The sequence below is a fragment of the Centroberyx affinis genome, unplaced genomic scaffold, assembly GCF_046629955.1.
Source record: "Centroberyx affinis isolate AG114_WGS23_722 - 3 ecotype Tasmania unplaced genomic scaffold, CSIRO-AGI_Caff_v1 ptg001151l_1, whole genome shotgun sequence".
NCBI lineage: Eukaryota > Metazoa > Chordata > Actinopteri > Beryciformes > Berycidae > Centroberyx > Centroberyx affinis.
The window spans coordinates 132,501-151,213 of NW_027279683.1; the positions used below are offsets into that span (position 1 = coordinate 132,501).

General features: G+C 43.3%; 2 protein-coding genes across 2 annotated transcripts in view; one reads left to right on the forward strand and one right to left on the reverse strand.

Moving 5' to 3' along the window:
* Positions 1 to 14,434, forward strand: part of mast4 (microtubule associated serine/threonine kinase family member 4) — a 96,154-nt gene extending 81,720 nt beyond the window's left edge. The window contains exons 22-32 of the mRNA XM_071524127.1: positions 695 to 796; positions 1,602 to 1,724; positions 1,895 to 2,007; positions 2,765 to 2,886; positions 3,891 to 4,105; positions 4,868 to 5,068; positions 5,580 to 5,806; positions 5,933 to 6,055; positions 6,513 to 6,649; positions 7,427 to 7,611; positions 7,746 to 14,434. Coding sequence (XP_071380228.1) covers positions 695 to 796; positions 1,602 to 1,724; positions 1,895 to 2,007; positions 2,765 to 2,886; positions 3,891 to 4,105; positions 4,868 to 5,068; positions 5,580 to 5,806; positions 5,933 to 6,055; positions 6,513 to 6,649; positions 7,427 to 7,611; positions 7,746 to 11,677 — 5,480 coding nt within the window. The 3' untranslated portion in view covers positions 11,678 to 14,434. The remainder of the gene's footprint in view (positions 1 to 694; positions 797 to 1,601; positions 1,725 to 1,894; positions 2,008 to 2,764; positions 2,887 to 3,890; positions 4,106 to 4,867; positions 5,069 to 5,579; positions 5,807 to 5,932; positions 6,056 to 6,512; positions 6,650 to 7,426; positions 7,612 to 7,745) is intronic.
* A 1,782-nt stretch (positions 14,435 to 16,216) lies between these two features.
* On the reverse strand, positions 16,217 to 18,472 carry cd180 (CD180 molecule). Its single transcript, XM_071524126.1, has 3 exons — positions 18,387 to 18,472; positions 18,102 to 18,268; positions 16,217 to 17,991 (listed from the first exon to the last, which is right to left on the reverse strand). Exons 1-3 carry the CDS (start codon positions 18,420 to 18,422, stop codon positions 16,254 to 16,256), a joined length of 1,941 nt encoding a protein of 646 aa, XP_071380227.1. The 5' UTR covers positions 18,423 to 18,472; the 3' UTR covers positions 16,217 to 16,253.
* Positions 18,473 to 18,713: the final 241 nt, after the last annotated feature.

Genomic DNA, 18,713 nt, shown 5'->3' on the forward strand with positions numbered 1-18,713 from the left:
GAGGCTCAAAGGAAATGTGTTATGTGGAGCTGCCTCTGTCGGTGTTATGGAAATGAATGGCATGCCATGACAGATTTGGTATGCTCTCAATCATACCGAGCCGGTGGGACTGGCTGTTAATTAAAGGGGCCTGAACACACTGAATGCATGCTACTGTGGCCTCGGGCCGAACATACATATTCATAGCTCCCTCCCAAATTTGATTAAAATGGGGGACAAATGGTGCTGAGCAGAGGATCAGCATGGCACAGACAGTGTCTTAGCCTTACTCTCCTCTTCACTGCATACCTGCGAGCCTGTTCACTGAAAGGTAGAGCATACGCAAAGGCTCGCATTCTACTATATTGCATAGAACTAAGTTTGTTTTGTCAGCAATATTTTTTAGAAGTACCCCACTTGCAAGTAGAGTAGTAAATGTGAGTCTGCGTGGGCCTGCAATTAGGTGAAATTCATCCAAAAGGCAGGCCAAATTTAAAATTCAATATCATTAAAAAATTGACTCATTCTCAAATTTTGGATTTCTTGCATACCTGCTAATTGCTTTCCCTGAAATATATTTCTCTCTGAATAAAGCATGATGGGGTCCAGGTGCAAAACATAACCTAATACTGTATGACAGCAACTGGGTTATGTGCAGTACTTGTGTGTTGACTATATTTAATGCAAGCTGATTGTTTGTGTTGTCTGTTTACAGATGAGATCAATTGGCCTGAGGGAGAGGATGCCCCGCCTACTGACTCTCAGGAGCTCATCACCTTGCTGCTCAGACAGAATCCTCTGGAGAGGATGGGCACAGGTACACACACACACACACACAACCAGTAACTTGGTTAGGCCTAGACAGGCACTGCAGACCACCATAAATTCTCATGTGACCGTTAGCGCCACCTCAGCACAGCTCATTATTCCAAGTCACCAAGGGAGAAATGGGGTCAGCCAACAGCGAAACAGTTTATCGCGTGGCCTGCTCACCTTTTTCCTTTTGATCAATTACAATTATTTCCCAGCCATCTCGTGCATCTTGTTCCATCCAAGGTCAGGCACCGCGGGTCTGTGGGTCTGTGGACCGTAAAAGTGCCTATGACCCGGGACAAAGGCTTTTCAGCACAGGGACGCACGTAGCCGATTCAATCCGGGGACCTCTTTGTTCATCAAGATCTGCCCCGGCCAGGCTGCCATTCACAGCAGTTCCCTCTCTTCCGCGAAAGGTCACAGGAAGGAAATTGCACTGCATAATTTATGGTCATGGTATCAGTTTGGCCTGTAGCCACTGTGGAAAAGAAAAACACAGCATAGGCATTTCTTCCCCTACTGTGTATAATTGAGCAGCCCAATGTCAATGTCCAGTGTCTGTCTTGTGTGTGTTGAGCCCAGATCCCAACAGTATAACCAGACAATATAAGACTTCATTTGTAAATACTATAGGTTCAGTTGGAGGTCATTTGATTTGGATGCTGTGAGGGGCATAAAGTATGAATGAGGTTGTAAAGAAGAAAAAATCTCTAATATTCCAAGTATGTGTTCCCACACTATTTTCACATTTGTCCAGGCAAATTCATTCAAACGTTGCACTTATTCATCTGTATTTATTTCACCTTGAGGCGGGGCTGTTGAAGTGAAGCACCACCAGTTCTTCCACAACCTGGACTGGAACAGCCTGCTGAGGCAGAAGGCTGAGTTTATTCCCCAGCTGGAGTCTGAGGATGACACCAGCTACTTCGACAGTGAGTGATCTAACCCAGTGCAAAAACAAAAAAATATGTTGGTCTATATTGTTTTTAGTCTTTTGCTATGATTATAATCCGTGTTCCTCTCTCCAAGTAACCTTGTAGCGCCTACTGTAAGTAATAACTGTGAGCGTAATAAAAACAAAAACATAAAACTTCATCCCTAGCTCGCTCCGAGAGATACCATCACCTGGAGACGGAGGAAGAGGAGGATACAAACGACGAAGACTTCAATGTGGAGCTGCGGCAGTTCTCCTCTTGTTCTCACAGATTCTCCAAGGTGCGTCCTCCGGCTTCTCCCTCACATGTCTTCAGTCTCAAACTAACAAAAGTGCATTATCATTACCGCCAAAGTTATTAGCGATGTAAATGAGATAATGCCGTCATCCACACCCTTTTCTCATGGGAAAGAAAACATGGACAATTGGTATTTCATATGGAAATGTGTGTCTAGAAAACATGATTCCCCCCCTCAACCCCCTACAGTATGAAATGTAGATCTCGGCTTTGCATATATTTTCTGCTTGCAAATCAGATCTATTTTTTTTTTTTTTTTTTTGGTAATGTGGAACACAATACACACTCACACACAAGCTCAGAGTCATTGTTGTGCTGCATTGCAGTATGCTCCCCTCTCACATCAAAACGAAGCATTAGAGTGTATCTCGACAAGCGGCGGGGTGTCTCAGAGGAAGTGTGGAGCTGCCATGTACCTTCCTTCAGTTGCTCCCAAACCTCTTTCTTGTATGACTTGCTGAAGTCTGCATGAACCCAGACAGCTCCACATAATCCTAAATTATATAATTATATTCTATCATTAAGACTTGTTTATACATGTAAGGCCACAAAGACTATTTTATCATTATTTTGCTTGTTTCTCACTGCATATTTTCTGTCAGTATGTGACTTTGCTTATGTATCATTTTACTGTAGTCTGAAGATGAGTCTATGTTTCCAGAGGTCTGTACACAGACATGATTTGCACATTTACATCATAGCCTGCCTGTACAACATCTTTTTGTCTGTATGATGCTTAGGTGTACAGCAGCCTGGATCTGTCCCGTGGGCAGCTGGAGGAGAAGGGGGAGACAGAGGAGAAGAAGAGCGAGAGCCCACTGACTGTGGACTCGCTCAGCTGGACGCCGGATTTTGCTGAAATGTACGTATGCTCCCCTCAACCCTTGCATCAAGTTTATAATTAGATATCATTAAACCCCTATAGCATGCAGATGATATCTAGTAGAGATTAAGTACGTAGGAATTTGGGAAGATGAAAAGCCCTTTAAAACTTGGAAAAACAAAAATGGTAGCCTGGTAACCTCTGTTGATGCGTAGCCATCCCGCTGTTGGCTACAAACAAACATTTACATTGTCCCACACATGTAATTACAATCTTTCAACTTTTAGTTCATTGAGGAACATAATGTGGAGCCAGTTTCTAATGCACTTTGCCTTTTGGAACTCCCCAATACCTATAGACATCATTCCCTTTCTCCTTTTCATGAACAAGAATAACATTCACTATAAATACTGAAAATTCTTAATGATAAACCAAACATTTTCAACTCAGCCAGTATTATTAGCAATAATGCCTTGTAGAGGCTGTGCTATGCAAAGACTATTTAATAAACTTAAGCCTAAAACAAGGAAGTTGCTCCAGTTAATATAAAATGCAGCAGCCCAGATCCCCATTTATATCATAGCTGATGTACACTCATTTTGTTTGCTCACCTCTGTGTCCAATACTGTGCATGTAAGCTTCTATAGATATGGATAAATATGGTCTAGATATTTATATGTAGGCTACTGTAGGCTTTTTAAGTCACAATAAGGCACTAAATTGCTTACATACTGTATCTCAGGTTAACATCAGAAAAAAGCATTTCCAAGGCTCATGAAAGCCATTGTCATTTATTTAACTCTCTTTTTGCAACCTCAAAAGCCCAACATAAAAAAGGAGAAAACCTGCTTCATTTTACATCATCACAACATATTTAAGTCTGATTTGACAATTTAATGATGTATATTTAGATAGCTGTTGGATACAACATTGATTAAATACATCCCCACAGAATCACATACATCCCAAAATGAACTTGTTTACCCCAGATACTTTCTCCCGGAGCTGGTTCATGAGATTCTGCACTCTTATCCCTCCACCAGGCCCTCCCTGTCCCACTCGACGGACACGGAGAGTATGAATCAAGGCCCTCGCCCCAGCCTGCTACCCAAGTTTGCCATCTCAGCTGAGAGTGAGGGGGATGAGACCTCAGGCCTCGGGGACCCCAGCAAGGCCTCGTTCTCCATTGGAGAGCTGCCCCGGGACGAGCCTGACGCCACCACTCCTGGCAGCACTCACAGTGGAGCCACGCTCTCTGGTACAAAATCACAGTGCCTAGACCTACAGATAGAACTGTAACAGGAGTGCTTGGTTCTCATTAAAAAATCAATATATTGTAAAGCCCCTGGAACACTGAGACAACATTATCCAACCTACACCAACAAGCCTCAGCCCTGCAATGTTGGCAGTAGTTGATTGTTACTTGTAGGAGTTTAATTTTCCGGCTGTCAGCTTCACCCTGAGCCAGCATTCCCCAGCAAACTTGATGATGTTTGGGAATGGCTGTACACTGGCTGTATGGGCCAAATGTTCTTGTTTGTTTTGAGCTGATTTTGTTGCAACTGAGCCGGATGACATGCACACTGTTAGAGATGCTCATGTTGATGACCTTCTGTTTCTTTCTTGTATTTTGCTATTTATCAGACCAGTTACTGTTTGAAAGATCATTAACCCGTGTTTTTTTAGAAGGGAATAATACATACATAATGGCTGTGATTTAAATATTCAAATTCAGCATATTTTTTCCCTAGTGTTTTTCGCCAACCTGAGTGCTTCATGTTGACAAGGCAATGCTTTTCATCACGACAGAAACATCCAGCTCCAACCAACGCTGATTGGAAATGACAAACTAAAAAAAAAAAAATCTAACATTTTGCAATGTTTGCTCAGTATTGAAGGGGTTTAAGGTTGACTATTTTGGTCCTGCAGACTTCACTGTAGTCAGCTTTTCTGACAATTGTTTACCTCGTTGTTTACCTCGCTCCACACACACACTCACTCTTTTGTGACTGTTTCTCAGGGAGTTTCTCAGAACATTTGGACCAGCTGACCTCCAGGGGTGAGGGTGTGGAGAGCCCGGACAGTACCAGCCAGACCTCCGGAGACCAGGGGGCCCAGACCACCACTCTGCAGCTTGAAGGTCCTGGGGAGAAGATTGGGGCCGTGGCAAAAGTCCCAAAGTCTGTCTCAGCCGGTGCCCTTTCCCTTATGATCCCTGGGGGTAAGTCAACAAACACACACATACATCCACAAAGACTCTCACACACACACACACACACACACACACACACACACACACACACACACACACACACACACACACAAACACCTATGATCTCAGCCAGTTTGTTGAAGGTTGGAGTGTGGGATGCTTCACACCGTTGGAGCAAAAACATGTCGAGAATGAGAATTAGAGCAATGGACTTTGAGCGAATAATGTGGAAGAGATGAAAGCACACTATGGATCTGTGTGAAATTGGCCCAGCATGGCGCCTGCTGTGAGAGCTCCATTTTATGGAGTGGCTGCAAGCAAGTAGCCAAGTACGAGCCTCTAACAAGGATAGCAAGCAGGGAAAGAGGCCTTCGCTGCTGGGAGGGAGAAAATCCCATTGGTCTCACCCACAGTGGGGGCAGAATGAAGCGGCAACAGCTGACTACTAAATGGAGAGCCAGTGAGAGACAGATGGATTTGGTAGAAAATGCTCAGGTTGGTGATCATCTTATATTTCCAGATATCTTCGGGGTGTCTCCGCTCGCCAGCCCCCTATCTCCTTACTCCCTGTCCTCAGACCCGTCCTCAAGAGACTCCTCCCCCAGCCGAGACTCCTCCCTCTGCACTGCCAACCCGCGTCAGCCCATCGTCATTCACAGCTCTGGGAAGAAGTTCGGCTTCACACTGAGAGCCATCCGGGTGTACGCTTGTGACGGCGACATCTACACTGTCTACCACATGGTCTGGGTAAGCACCATATCAGCCTCTGGTAGACTTGTTAATAATTATGAGCTAGTGTATTGTAAAATCTCAACACAAAGGGCTCTGTGGAGAAATAGGTGACAATAAATTTCCCTCTTGTCTGTCGGTCAGAATGTAGAGGATGGTGGGCCTGCCCATAAGGCCGGACTAAAAGCTGGAGACCTCATTACTCATGTGAATGGAGAACCAGTCCACGGTCTAGTCCACACTGAAGTGGTAGAGCTCCTGCTCAAGGTAAGTGAGAACCTGTTTTATCTTAAAACTCCCACATTATTCAGTTTTCATGAATAATGTTCATGGCTAAGGATAAGAATAATGTTCTTCATGGTGTTTTGCAAATAAATGTAGTTTAGTTTCAAATGTAGTTTGAATTACTTAAATTGAATGAATTTGAAGACCAAGTCCTCACTGGCAGAACAGTCACAGTACTGGACCCTGATTGACCAACAACACCAGATCCTGTAATTTAAATGAGGTAAACCTGCTGAGTGGAGGCTTTCCAGTGCGTGTCAGTTCAAATGCTGCAAACTGGCCTGGAAGGATTTCAGTGATTCTTTAGCAAGGGGAGCCAATCAAGACCAAGTCCAGTTGTGATGCTTTTACTGGAGTTGATCTGAAACTGCCGGAAAAAAAAAAAGGATGGGTTTTTTAAAATACATTAATACATCAATTTTCTGCACTTCCTTCTCAGAGTGGCAGTAAAGTGGCCATCTCCACAACCCCCTTTGAAAATACCTCCATAAAAACCGGTCCTGCCAGGAGGAATAGCTACAGGAGCAAGATGGTCAGATGTACCAAGAAGCCCAAGAAGGAGAAGACACCAGAAAGGTACAAATTTAATTAATTTAATGTTATATAGGAAGATAAAAGTAAAGATATTTTTTTTCTTCTCTTCCACAATGTTTTTACATAATGTAACCACAAGGCGAACACACTGTCATCTTGACATGTTATGCAACATGTCCTAAATGTGTGTTGACAATGCGTGGCGGATATATAAGGATATTATAAAAAATGTGCAATGTAGGAAAATGCCACCCTTTTGGACCAGGCCAGACAATTGTATACTTAAGTAAAAAGTAGCTCCCAAGTAGTAGTAGCTTCCATCTTAAAGTAAATGAGGACCAAAGACATAAGTACTTGTGCACATATCTCTGTAAACATGGCAGACAGATATTCAAAATAAGTTTTATTCAAAACAAAATGCAACTGTGCCTATTTGGTCTTTGTATATATTCATAAAAATGTATAAAGTGTTACGCAGACTGTGGAAAAAAGCAAATTATTACAAAATATAGGAACACAAGCAACCTGCACTCTGAGCTAAAGATCCATCATCAATCAGGAGGACTTGCATGAATACATATTTAGTACCTGCCTTTCTTGTTTTGAATAATAGAACCCTGTTGTGTGACAGCTCAATAGCACCATCTCATGCCGCTTTGTGGTAATTGTAATAGTCTTTGGGCATTTTTACACTTAAGTAGGAACAATAATATACTGAATTGTTTATTAAACATATATCACAAATGGAAAATTATAAATAATGCCCAAGATTAATGTGGACTGATTATGATTTTTCTGTCTGTCTTTTCTGTTCCCCAGGCGACGCTCCCTGTTCAGACGTTTCGCCATGCAGCCGTCCCCTCTGCTGCACACGAGCCGCAGTTTCTCCTCTCTCAACCACTCACTGTCATCTGGTGAGAGTCTCCCCGGCTCCCCCACCCACAGCCTCTCCCCTCGCTCCCCCACCACAGCCTTCCGCCCCACACCAGACTTCAACCAGTCAGGTGGAGATCATACCTCATTTTGACGACATCTTAAAAGCGTTGTTCAGCAAATTGAGTGTTATTTTTTATGCATTTCTAATTCTATCTTAAATTATTGATATCCACCGTTCCCTCTTTGTCCCTGTGACTTCCAGGTGGCAACTCTTCCCAGAGTAGCTCTCCCAGCTCCAGCGCTCCGAACTCCCCGGCAGGCTCGGGCCACATTCGCCCCAGCACCCTCCATGGCCTCGGCCCCAAACTGACAGGACAAAGGCTCCGCCAGGGACGCCGCAAATCTGCTGGAAGCATCCCCCTTTCTCCTCTGGCTCGCACACCTTCACCTACCCCCCAACCGACATCGCCTCAGCGCTCGCCCTCTCCCCTTCTTAGTGGGCATGCTGTCGCCATCTCCAAGACAACCCAGGCCTTCCCGGCCAAGATACACTCCCCACCCACAATCGTCCGCCACATCGTACGCCCCAAAAGCGCTGAGCCGCCCCGGTCACCTCTCCTGAAACGAGTTCAGTCTGAAGAGAAGCTGTCCCCCTCCTACACGGGGGATAAGAAGCACCTATGTCCCAGGAAACACAGCCTGGAGGTGACCCAAGAGGAGGTGCAAGGTGAGGAACTGAGGTCCGGGGACCGCGATTATCCCGTCTTGCAGAGCGTGGAGGAGACGGCCTGCGAGCCAGTGGCCATCACCCGTGTCCGACCTGTTGAGCAGGGTTGCTTGAAGAGGCCAGTCGGCCGCAAGGTGGGCAGGCAGGAGTCTGTAGAGGAACTCGACAAGGAAAAGCTGAAGACCAAGATGGTTGTGAAGAGGCAGGACTGGTCAGAGAGGAGAGAGTCTTTACAGAAGCAAGATGCCTTGCGTGAGTCTGACTCCTCCTCCCTGTGTGGAGATGACAGGGACAAAGGTTTTCTGGTCCGGGGCCAAAACAAATCCCAGAGTAGCCCAGAGTCTGGTCCACTAGAGGCCAAAGCTGCTAGCACCACCCTTAAAGATGTGCTGTATAAGAAACTTAACACACGCGTCTGTGAGGGCCTCCCTGAACCATCTGGCACCAGCAGTTGTGAAAGTGAGGGAGGGCTTCGATCACCCCTGTGCTCTATTCATCCAGACTGGCAGCACTCCAGACAGGGCAAGGAGAGTATGAAGCCAGACAGATTGGACTTCAAAGCTCCCAACATAGAGTTTACCAGGAAGAGGTTGTCATTTGAAGAACGAGAAGACTGCATGTGCCGGTTGTCTTCAGGCCTCCACGAGAACCTCCACTTTGGCTCCACCAGGTCCAAGAGCCTCCAGCTGGACTCGGCCATGTCTCACGACCACATGAAGGGAGGCCTGGGCAGTGTTCACTCCAGCCCTGAAGGTCTGGCTCCCAAGCTCTTCTCTGGCAGGGGGGAGAGTGCTGTGGAAAAACTCCAGCTCATCTCCTCAGCGGAGAGTCCCCTCCGAAAGACGTCCTCCGAATATAAACTCGAAGGGCGCCTTGTTTCCTCTCTCAAACCCCTCGAGGGCACCCTGGACATCGGCCTGCTGTCGGGGCCCAGAGTCTCCAAAACAGACACCTGTCTATCCAAGATGGTGGAGAACACAAGCGACAGTGTTTCCATGGGTCCTCCACTGTGGCTCCAGAGCCCAGCTGAGAGACAGATATCCTGCTCCCAACTCAAACCTACAGACAAACCGAAGAGCCCCCTGGCTTGTACACCAAGCCCTGGGCCTGTTTTGTCTCTAAATTGCATAGTTGCCTCCAAAGAGCAGCCAAATCGTTCAACCCCTGAGTTGAAATGCAGTAGCAGTGGTGAGAAACCACAGGATAGACATAGTGAATCACTGAAAGCCCCCATCTCCAAAGTGGAGGCCTCATCCTTTACTGCTAAACAAGAGAGCAGGACCAGTATGAAGGCCAATTCATCGCTGGCTCATGAACACAGAAGCACTCGACACAGCTCTCACTTCTCCTCCTGTGGGAAAACACCCTCCATCCGGGAGGTCAGCAATGAAGATCAGGACGATGAAATGGAACAGCAGGAGGTCGCACCATGCGCTACATCACAAAACACCGACAGCTCCAAGACAGCAGACTCTTTGGCTTCAACTAAGCTAGACATAAAGACCGCCCCCGCACAAGTGGAGACCCCAGTCACAACTGCCAACGAACCTTTACCTTCACTGACGCATAGTATAAACTCTGGATTAGGGACAAGTCAACTTCAGAGCTGTGAGAAACCAGTTACTCCACAGAGCTCAAACATGACCTCTGTGTCTCAAGGGAATACACAAAACAACACTGTGTCTGTACACTACATTCTAGAAGATGTCCAACACCTTTCCAAACAGCAGTTGTTATTCCACAGCTCCTCTTCATATAACAAACCACCGATTTCTATCATAACACCAGCCTCTGGTTCTGTAGAGGGAGATAAAACATGTAGTTCAAAACCAGAAGGTCAGGACTGCACTGAAAAACCTCTTAGCAGGGACAATGTGCAGTCTAACAGGTCAGCTGGGAAAGTGGCCAGTGGTACAAGCAGCTCATGTCCTAAGAAGGAAGTCAACACATGTGCCACAGTTGGAAATAATGCCCCTGGAAAAGGGGAGGCAATCCCAAAAGTGGAGCAGAAGAGAGGTGTTTCTAAAGCAACAGTGAACACGACAACCTCATTAAATGAGGTTACAGAAGTCACACCGAGTCTAAATCAAAAGAAGGATAACACTGTGCCTGTTGGTGCAATAGAGAGCAGTAGCGTATTGAAGCACAAGAGAGAGGATCCTATATCACCAAAGACGAAGAATAGATGCAATGTGGAGATTAAAGTGCCGGAGCTGCCGCTACCAATTAACCATCCAGCTGAAAAAGCACGACCCAAATCACCTGAGGCAGAGTATTCCGTCTCCAAAAAAGAGAAAACTGAAGTCGGTGTGAAAGAGACTACCGCAGTCCCTACAGTGAAACAGAAACAATCAGCTTCAGCAATTGCACATGAAATTGTTTTGAGTCCCAAAGGTAAGTCAAGACCTGACCCGCAACCTGCGTCGCACACTGTTAGGAAGCCAGAGAAGGAGACAAAGACACCTGAAGGGAAATCTCACAGTGCAGCTCCTTCTGTTCCAGTAGTGAAGGGGGGTCTAGATTCAAAACGGAAAGATTTCTCTAAAGAATCTCCGCTCTCAACTTCGCCCATTCAAGTAATCCATGACTCTAAACAGAAAGCAACCTCGCTGCAATCCGCTGGACCGAGCTCCGACTTAAAAAGGGAAGAATCGGCGCAGCTGACCCCTTCTCCAACTCCTGCTGCCAGAGAAAGCACTGACATGAAGCAAAGAGAAACCCAACCCAAAACTGTTGTAGCAACTTCATCTCATATAAAAGAAATCGTGGACTCAAAACCAAGATCTGTCCCTCCTAAAACTGTAACCTCATCCTCAACTCTAAAGCCCTCTGTAGCTCCAAGCCCAGTTATGAAACAAAGTCTTGATGCCAAACACAAAGTCCCCTCACCCAAAACCCAAGCACCAGTCATCAAAGACTATCTTGACTCGAAACCAAAAGATGCTGTGTCGGCTCTTACCGCACTGCAACAGCAGCCGCAGCAGCTTAGGAAGGAGCCACAGTCAGATGTTCCCTCCAAGCCTGATCCCACACCAGTGCTGCCAAATCCCGCAGTGAAAAGAGAAGCACATCCGCCAAGCAGCGGAGCTTTCCCAGGCAGGGCCTCCGGCTGCACGGCTCCGGAGCCCGTCGTCAAGGCGTCCAAGGACGGCCTCAGGTCCGAGGGGCTCCGATCGGACGTTCACAAGGGCCCCGGTGGAGCTGATGCTCCGGGGGCCAGGCATGGCGCGCATGACTCCAGAGCGAGCGCCTCTGACAAACAGGGGTCCTCTAGCCGCAAGGACCAGGCTGAGAGGAAGAAAAAAGAAACGGCTCAAGAGGTCGTGTCCGCGCAGAAAAACACCAGAAGAGACGCATCAAGAGCGAGTTCTTCTGCATTAAAAGATAGCGGTGCAGGCTCAGACAAAGACACTGGTAGGGGAAAGCAGCAGAAGGAGTCACCGCGTAGTTCTACCAACAAAAAATAAAAAGAGGGAATTGAAAATAGCAGCCAACAATATTGCTTTAGAGATTTTGGGGTTAAGAAATGTTAGAAATGTTTTGTGCAAGCATCATCATGCCTTCTTTTTTTTGAGGACCGGGGAAGCTGTTACAGTGTTTATTATGCTGATGGAGAGGTAGGGGTGTGAGTGTGTGTGTGTGTGTGCGTGCGCTACAATGTATATGTGCATTTAATAAGAACACTTAATGACAACACATGTAAATGTCTTTAGGACTGAATGTAGGCAAAGATTTGCTGATTATTTCTTGTGTTTCTGAAGTTCCAGTTTTACTTTTTTGGTCAAGTGAATGTTTAGAGGTTTTGTTTCTGTTGATCGCAGGATGCATTGTGCAATCAGCATGTCAGGGACAATAGGGAGGAGCCTTATAAAGGTTGTGCTGTACTGTATAGTCAGTGCCATAAACGATTTTGAATTGCACTCTTACTTCTGGGCTTGGAGCACCTGGTGTTGAAGGTGGTAGACTTCTAATGCAGTAGACTTAACAATTTTGATTAGCCATTTAGTAGTGGTGAGATTGCTGACTCACAATTCACTATCAGCAAATGCAGAGATGAAATATCGCAATTATTTCTGTTCAGGGTAATCACTTAATTTGTTTATGTTTTATGTAGAGGCGGTGTGTGCTTTTTTTTTGTTGTTTTTTTGTGTAGTGGTACACAGAAGGAATGCACTATGTCCTGTGCTTCTCACCTAGAACTTTGAAAATATGGAATCATCTTACGGTTCTAGAAATCATATTTAGAGAAGGGGCCTTAGAATTATGGGAAATAAAACTTGCTGTTATTAGCAAGGTGTGGTGTTATTCACATTCCTCTGACATCTGTACAGTTCTAAAAATTTTGATTTTTATGCAATATGTTGTAAATATGACAATACTGTAAAAACTGGGATACATGGGCTTACATGATTGTTGTTTGTATTATATGTATATATTTTGCAATGTCATGTTTGTACTCGATATTAGAGAATCATGTTCTGCTTGATAACTCTGTGGTCTAAAGTAAGCTAATGTGATGTATCTTGTCGAAAAGGCATCCTCTCTTTGTGACTTCGACATGTTATTACATGTTCCAAAATTTACTTGAAGAGAGAAAAATAAGGCATGAGGGGGCAACTGGGCTATTTCTGAAAATGTAGCATTATATAAAAAAACTGTGAGGGCTCTCAGCATTTCCCAAGAATGTCTTTACTGTTGATGAGGCCGTAATAATGTATTACTGGCTTGCTATGGTTTGAAGAGTAATGACTGTAAAATAAGAAATATTCAGATTGGGCAGAGCGGACTTCCTTGTGTCGATTATGAACCAGCAACTCAGTGTATGTTTGCCAATACATTCTTGCAGTAGCTAAGATAAAAGACAAAGATAAAGGCTTTGGGCATCATCTCCGATTCTGACACAAGATCAAACATGTTTGGGTAAGGCGGATTTAAAAAAAGAGTTCATTTTCAAGTACACACATTGACAGTGCCGGAATGTCAGGGTTTCGCGAAAGATTTTGATTTCAAGCTCCAGTCCCGACGTTGTTCAAGTCATGTGTTAGTGTTTGTATCTCAAAGGCCTCTTTTTAGTGTAAGCAGTTCAGCACTCGGCTTAAAGCTATACCTAGGTAAAACATTTTCTGTGAGGAATCATGACGATTTGCATAGCATCGTTCATGTCCACAACATACAGATGACGGTGACGTGAGAATACTTGGTACTATACATGTAGATTGTTGTGTATCAGAATTCACTTTCCTGTATTTACACATGCGCTCACACATGCACATATGTGTCTATACTGTAGATGCCTTTAAATTGCAAACCCTAAATGTCAACCAGAAAGTAGCCTAGGATTCTAAGTATGTTATGCAGTATTTGCTCTGTTGTGCTGGCTATATCAAAACAATAATCTTGTCTACTATGATATATGTTGAAGAGACAAAAGGAAGATACTCTATCTAACCTTGACACAGAATATTATGTATCTAAATGGCATACTGTATCCAAGAATGCAAACTCAAACACATAACAAATGAGATTGATTGTAGAGATTTTAATGTTATCAAAATCTGATGTTTACTGGCATTAGATATTGTAAATGTTTTGCTAATGTTTTGTGAGAGAACAAAATGCACCTTAATGTTTGACAATATTCCCCATTCAGTTCAGGGGGAGAGTAAAAGAGGAAGATGAGAATGCTCATGACTTCCACAGTTGTCCTCTTTCAAACTGGCTCTGAATGCAGATTTGAAATGTATCACAAAAATTTTATTTGAACAATTGAGCATCTATTTTTCCCCCACACACCTTTTTTCCTGTGACTGACATTTAAATTCTCAAAGCACATTCAATGTTTGTTTACAAAGCATCATGGATGTATATTTTGTATATTGTTCATTTGCCAAATCTATGTTCTATGTCTATGTTTATAGTAGTGTGTGACTTTGTTCCCTTGCCACCAGGTTGTGATGTTTAATAAGAACATTTGTTTGTGCGGTAATCAATGTCGTTTCATCTTGTCAGGGACCTCTTTGTCCGCTCGTCTTTTCAGACTTTTTTCCCCCTCTGTGCGAAACTAGTATTAGATGAACTTGCTTTCTATGGTTTGTCTTTTAGGATCTGTGCAATAAAAAGTGTTTGAGTTTTGTATTTTGCCCAAGGAAAGCTCTATGGATGTCATAGATGTTGTATATTAAAACAGATATTTATACTTCTAATGTTGCGTAATACTGAAAATAAAATGGAATGATAAAATTGAAGTTTTTAATTTCTCAGTTGTTTCTGCTGGCATAGATTTTGCAAACAAAAAAATATGGAAAGAATAATGTATCATTGTTTATTCACCTACATACATGTATTTCATAACACTTTATTTTCTGGGTCCACAATTTTCTAATAATTTCCTAGAAAGGAACTGTTAATTTCTTAGGAGGTTTCCTGGAAGGAACCATGAAATGAGCAGTAGTTGTATAGAAAATGTCAGCAGTCTGGTGGTTGATAAGATACTGTCAATTTCTTCAAGAATTTCCTGGAAAGAACTGCAAAACTATAAACTATTTATTGGAAAAAGAATAGGCAGAGGTTAATTTGGTAACCCAAGTCATTATTCATATAATTATATAATATAGTCATTTGTTGAGTTCCTTCCTCTAATTACAACTACTACATAATTTCATGGTTCTGTCTTGGAAACTCCAGAAGAAATTGGAGGAATTTACCAACTACTACCATTACTACCATTGAACTCTTTCTCTATTTTCCCTATAAATAGTACATAATTTCATGGTTCTTTCCAGGAAACTTCCAAAGAATTTCAAAACTTCAGCACAAGTTGGTTAATGTTCAGAAATATTATTTCTAGCATTTACTAATCCTTAGTAAACTGTTAAAAGATAAAAGTAATTATTTGATAGTTAACAGTAAAATACTACTAAAATACTACTACCATTTATGAAGGAAGTTTCTATACTGAACAAAAATATAAACGCAACACTTTTGTTTTTGCTCCCATTTTTCATGAGTTGAAATAAAATATCTAAGATTTTTTCTATGCACACAAAAGGCTTATTTCTCTCAAATTTTGTTCACAAATTTGTTTAAATCCGTGTTAGTGAGCACTTCTCCTTTGCCAAGATAATCCATCCACCTGACAGGTGTGGCATATCAAGATGCTGATTAAACAGCATGATTATTGCATAGGTGTGCCTTGGGCTGGTCACAATAAAAGGCCACTCTAAAATGTACAGTTTTATCTTGAAAAAATACATTTATTAGGCACTGCCTATGGATCTCACATGACTAAGGCTACAGATATGCATTTTTTGAAAACCAGTCAGTATCTGGTGTGATCACAATTTGCCTCATGCAGTGCGACACATCTCCTTCACATAGAGTTGATCAGGTTGTTGATTGTGGCCTGTGGAGTGTTGGTCCACTCCTCTTCAATGGCTGTGCCAAGTTGCTGGATATCGGCAGGAATTGGAACACGCTGTCGTACACGCCGATCCGGAGCATCCCAAACATGCTCAATGGGTGACATGTCTGGTGAGTATGCAGGCCATGCAAGAACTGGGATGTTTTCAGCTTCCAGGAATTGTGTACAGATCCTTGCAACATGGGGCCGTGCATTATCATGCTGCAACATGAGCTCTGGTGGACATTCCTGCAGTCAAAACTTGCAACATCTGTGGCATTATGTTGTGTGATAAAAACTGCACATTTTAGAGTGGCCTTTTTATTGTGACCAGCCCAAGGCACACCTGTGCAATAATCATGCTGTTTAATCAGCATCTTGATATGCCACACCTGTCAGGTGGATGGATTATCTTGGCAAAGGAGAAGTGCTCACTAACACGGATTTAAACAAATTTGTGAACAAAATTTGAGAGAAATAAGCCTTTTGTGTGCATAGAAAAAGTCTTAGATCTTTTATTTCAGCTCATGAAAAATGGGAGCAAAAACAAAAGTGTTGCATTTATATTTTTGTTCAGTATAGTAAAGTGTTACCGAAATGTGACAGCAGTTTGAATTGTTTGATATGTAAACCACAGTATTACTTCACAAATGTTCATATTGTTTGTATTTCTTCCATATAATGAAAGCAATAACCAAAATTCCGATGAACACAATAACAAGTCCAATTCCTAAAATGCCAAATGAGGTACAGTTCAAGTGCACGTCTGTTAGAGCTTCCCTAGATTCACCACATCTTGTCCTATCAGTGTTTGTCATTTTATTGACATTACTCTGCATCCAGCTAATGAACTCAACATTAGAGCAATTGCATACCAGTGGGTTGTCACTCAGATCAAGTTTGCTTTCCTCCCCTAAACCCTTGACAGAGTCGAGGTCAACAATTTTTATATCATTCATAGCAAAATTTAGCAGCACTTTCTCCAGTGAATAAAACACATTAGTATATACAACCACCAGCCTATTGCCACTGAGATCTGCATGGGTGAGTTTGCTGAGATGAGTAAACATGTTCCTATCAATAGATACAAGGCCACAGTCTGACAACACTAGGTTCTGTAGAAGGGGAACATGCTTAAACATCTCAGGATTAGAAATTACCCCATCTTTGAAATTGCTACCACTTAAGCTCATGTACTCTAGATTCTGCAGGCCCTCCAGGAGATTGCTTTGACAGCTGAGGTCCAAAAACCTCCAAGAGATACCCAGCCACTTCAGGTGGTGCAAGTTCTGAAAAGGTCCTCCTTTGGCACATTGGGTTTCATAAATGACATTCACTTGGCTGCAGTCCAGCTGTCTCAAATCTGAAACCTCCCTGAATGGAAGTGCACTCCACTTCATCTGGGAGTTGTAGCTGAGGTTGAGCTTCTGCAGCTGGCTCAACCCTGTGAGCTGGATCTCACAGCACTCTGTCCCCGTGAGGAGCTTACTGTGGCTCAGGTCCAGCAACTCCAGTTTGGAGAGGCCACTCAGACACCTGTCACTGAAGAGCAACGATTTGTGTTGGTTCCCCCTCATAGATAGAGCGGTTAGAGAGGGCAGGCTCATGGCGTTAGTGTGGCACACATTTTGGAATTTGTTCTCATTCAGGATGAGTTTGGACAGAGATTTCATCTGGCCAACAGTGGCTGGAAGAGAGTCTAGATGTGCTCTGGTGAGGTCTAGCTTCTCCAGGCCAGACAGGCAGTGGAATGGAGTGTCTGTAATGTCACTGAAGTGCTGCAGCTGGAATCTCAGGTCTTTGACAGTGATATTGCATAAGGCTTGTAAAGACTGGGCCTTGATAGTGGAAGGTTGGCTTTGCTCAAACACTCCCAGCGACAGGATATTGGTCTTAACTCCTGCCAGTCCTGCTAAGATCACAGAAATATCTGCTTCACTGAAGCAGTCATTGAAATCCAGGCTATTGAATTGGACCAATTCAAATGCCTTTGGTTCAATATACACAATGCTGTTGCTTTTAAAGCTCATGCTTAGCCCCCTACCATTCTGTAATACTGCCACCTCAGCAGCTGATATGTTCTGGATAGCATTTAACTGCAGATTGAGAGTCGTCATTTTTTTCCAGTTGAACTGCTGTAGACCACGCAAGGAGTGAATGTCATTGTCCCCGAGCTCCAGTGTCTCCAGAGACATTAGGTTACTGTAAGGGATTAACTTGATATCATCCATTGATGTCTGGGACAATCTGAGATGACTAAGGGCCAGAGGTCCGATTAAAGCATTATCTGCAACAAACATCAATGTGTTTCCAATCAAAATGAGACTCTCCAGGTGCTTTTGGTTCTGGAAGCTGTTTTCAAATATCCAGTTTATTTTGCACCTGTTAAAAAAAATTAAGAATCTGTTTTTAAAGTTTTAATATTTGAAGAAATGTGACCCATCCATCCATCCATCCATCCATCCATCCATCCAGTTAGGTTTACTACCTACCTGGTTAGATCCAAGGAGACCAGCTGAGTCAGACGGCTGAAGGTAGTGTTGTACAGTGCCGGCAGATGGTTAAAGCTGAAGTCCAGGATCTTTGTGGCACTGGGAAGACCATCAGGGCCAGGGACCGCTTGTAAATTTTGATCTGAACAATCATACCCTGTGGCTGTCTGAAAAATATTAGTGAAGTATAATTGTGAAGTGACTTATTATCATAAATCCAGTTTAATGGATTAAAAAAAAAATGTATAAATGCATATAAATGTAAACTGCATAAAATCATCTTACTAGTTTACACACACCCTTTGGAAGTGGAGTGACCATATTTAGTCCAGTAATGTATGTAATGACCAATAGATATAAATACCCTGATCTACTCATGGTGACTTTGATCCAAATCAAACAAAATCGTTTACCTTTTATGTCATAGCAAAGAGGAACAGCACATGGATGGAAGTGTGTATAAACCAAGAAGTAGGCTCATAGGCTCTAACCACTTCCCTGTGTAACAACTGCCTTTTGTTGGATGAACTTTATGTGGTGAGAAGTTAACGTGTTTGTGAAGCCTAAATAGGCTATGACTTCCCACTCAGACTTCTCCCTAGGAAACTACAG

Bases quoted from the DNA above. Each gene is read 5' to 3' on its own strand.
- cd180 (XM_071524126.1), bottom strand. From the start codon at position 18,422: ATGGTCACTCCACTTCCAAAGGGTGTGTGTAAACTA. The intron at 18,269-18,386 runs GTAAGATGATTT...AATATTTTTCAG, and splicing joins CAAAGGGTGTGTGTAAACTA to ACAGCCACAGGGTATGATTG. The intron at 17,992-18,101 runs GTAGGTAGTAAA...TTTTTTTAACAG, and splicing joins GTCTCCTTGGATCTAACCAG to GTGCAAAATAAACTGGATAT.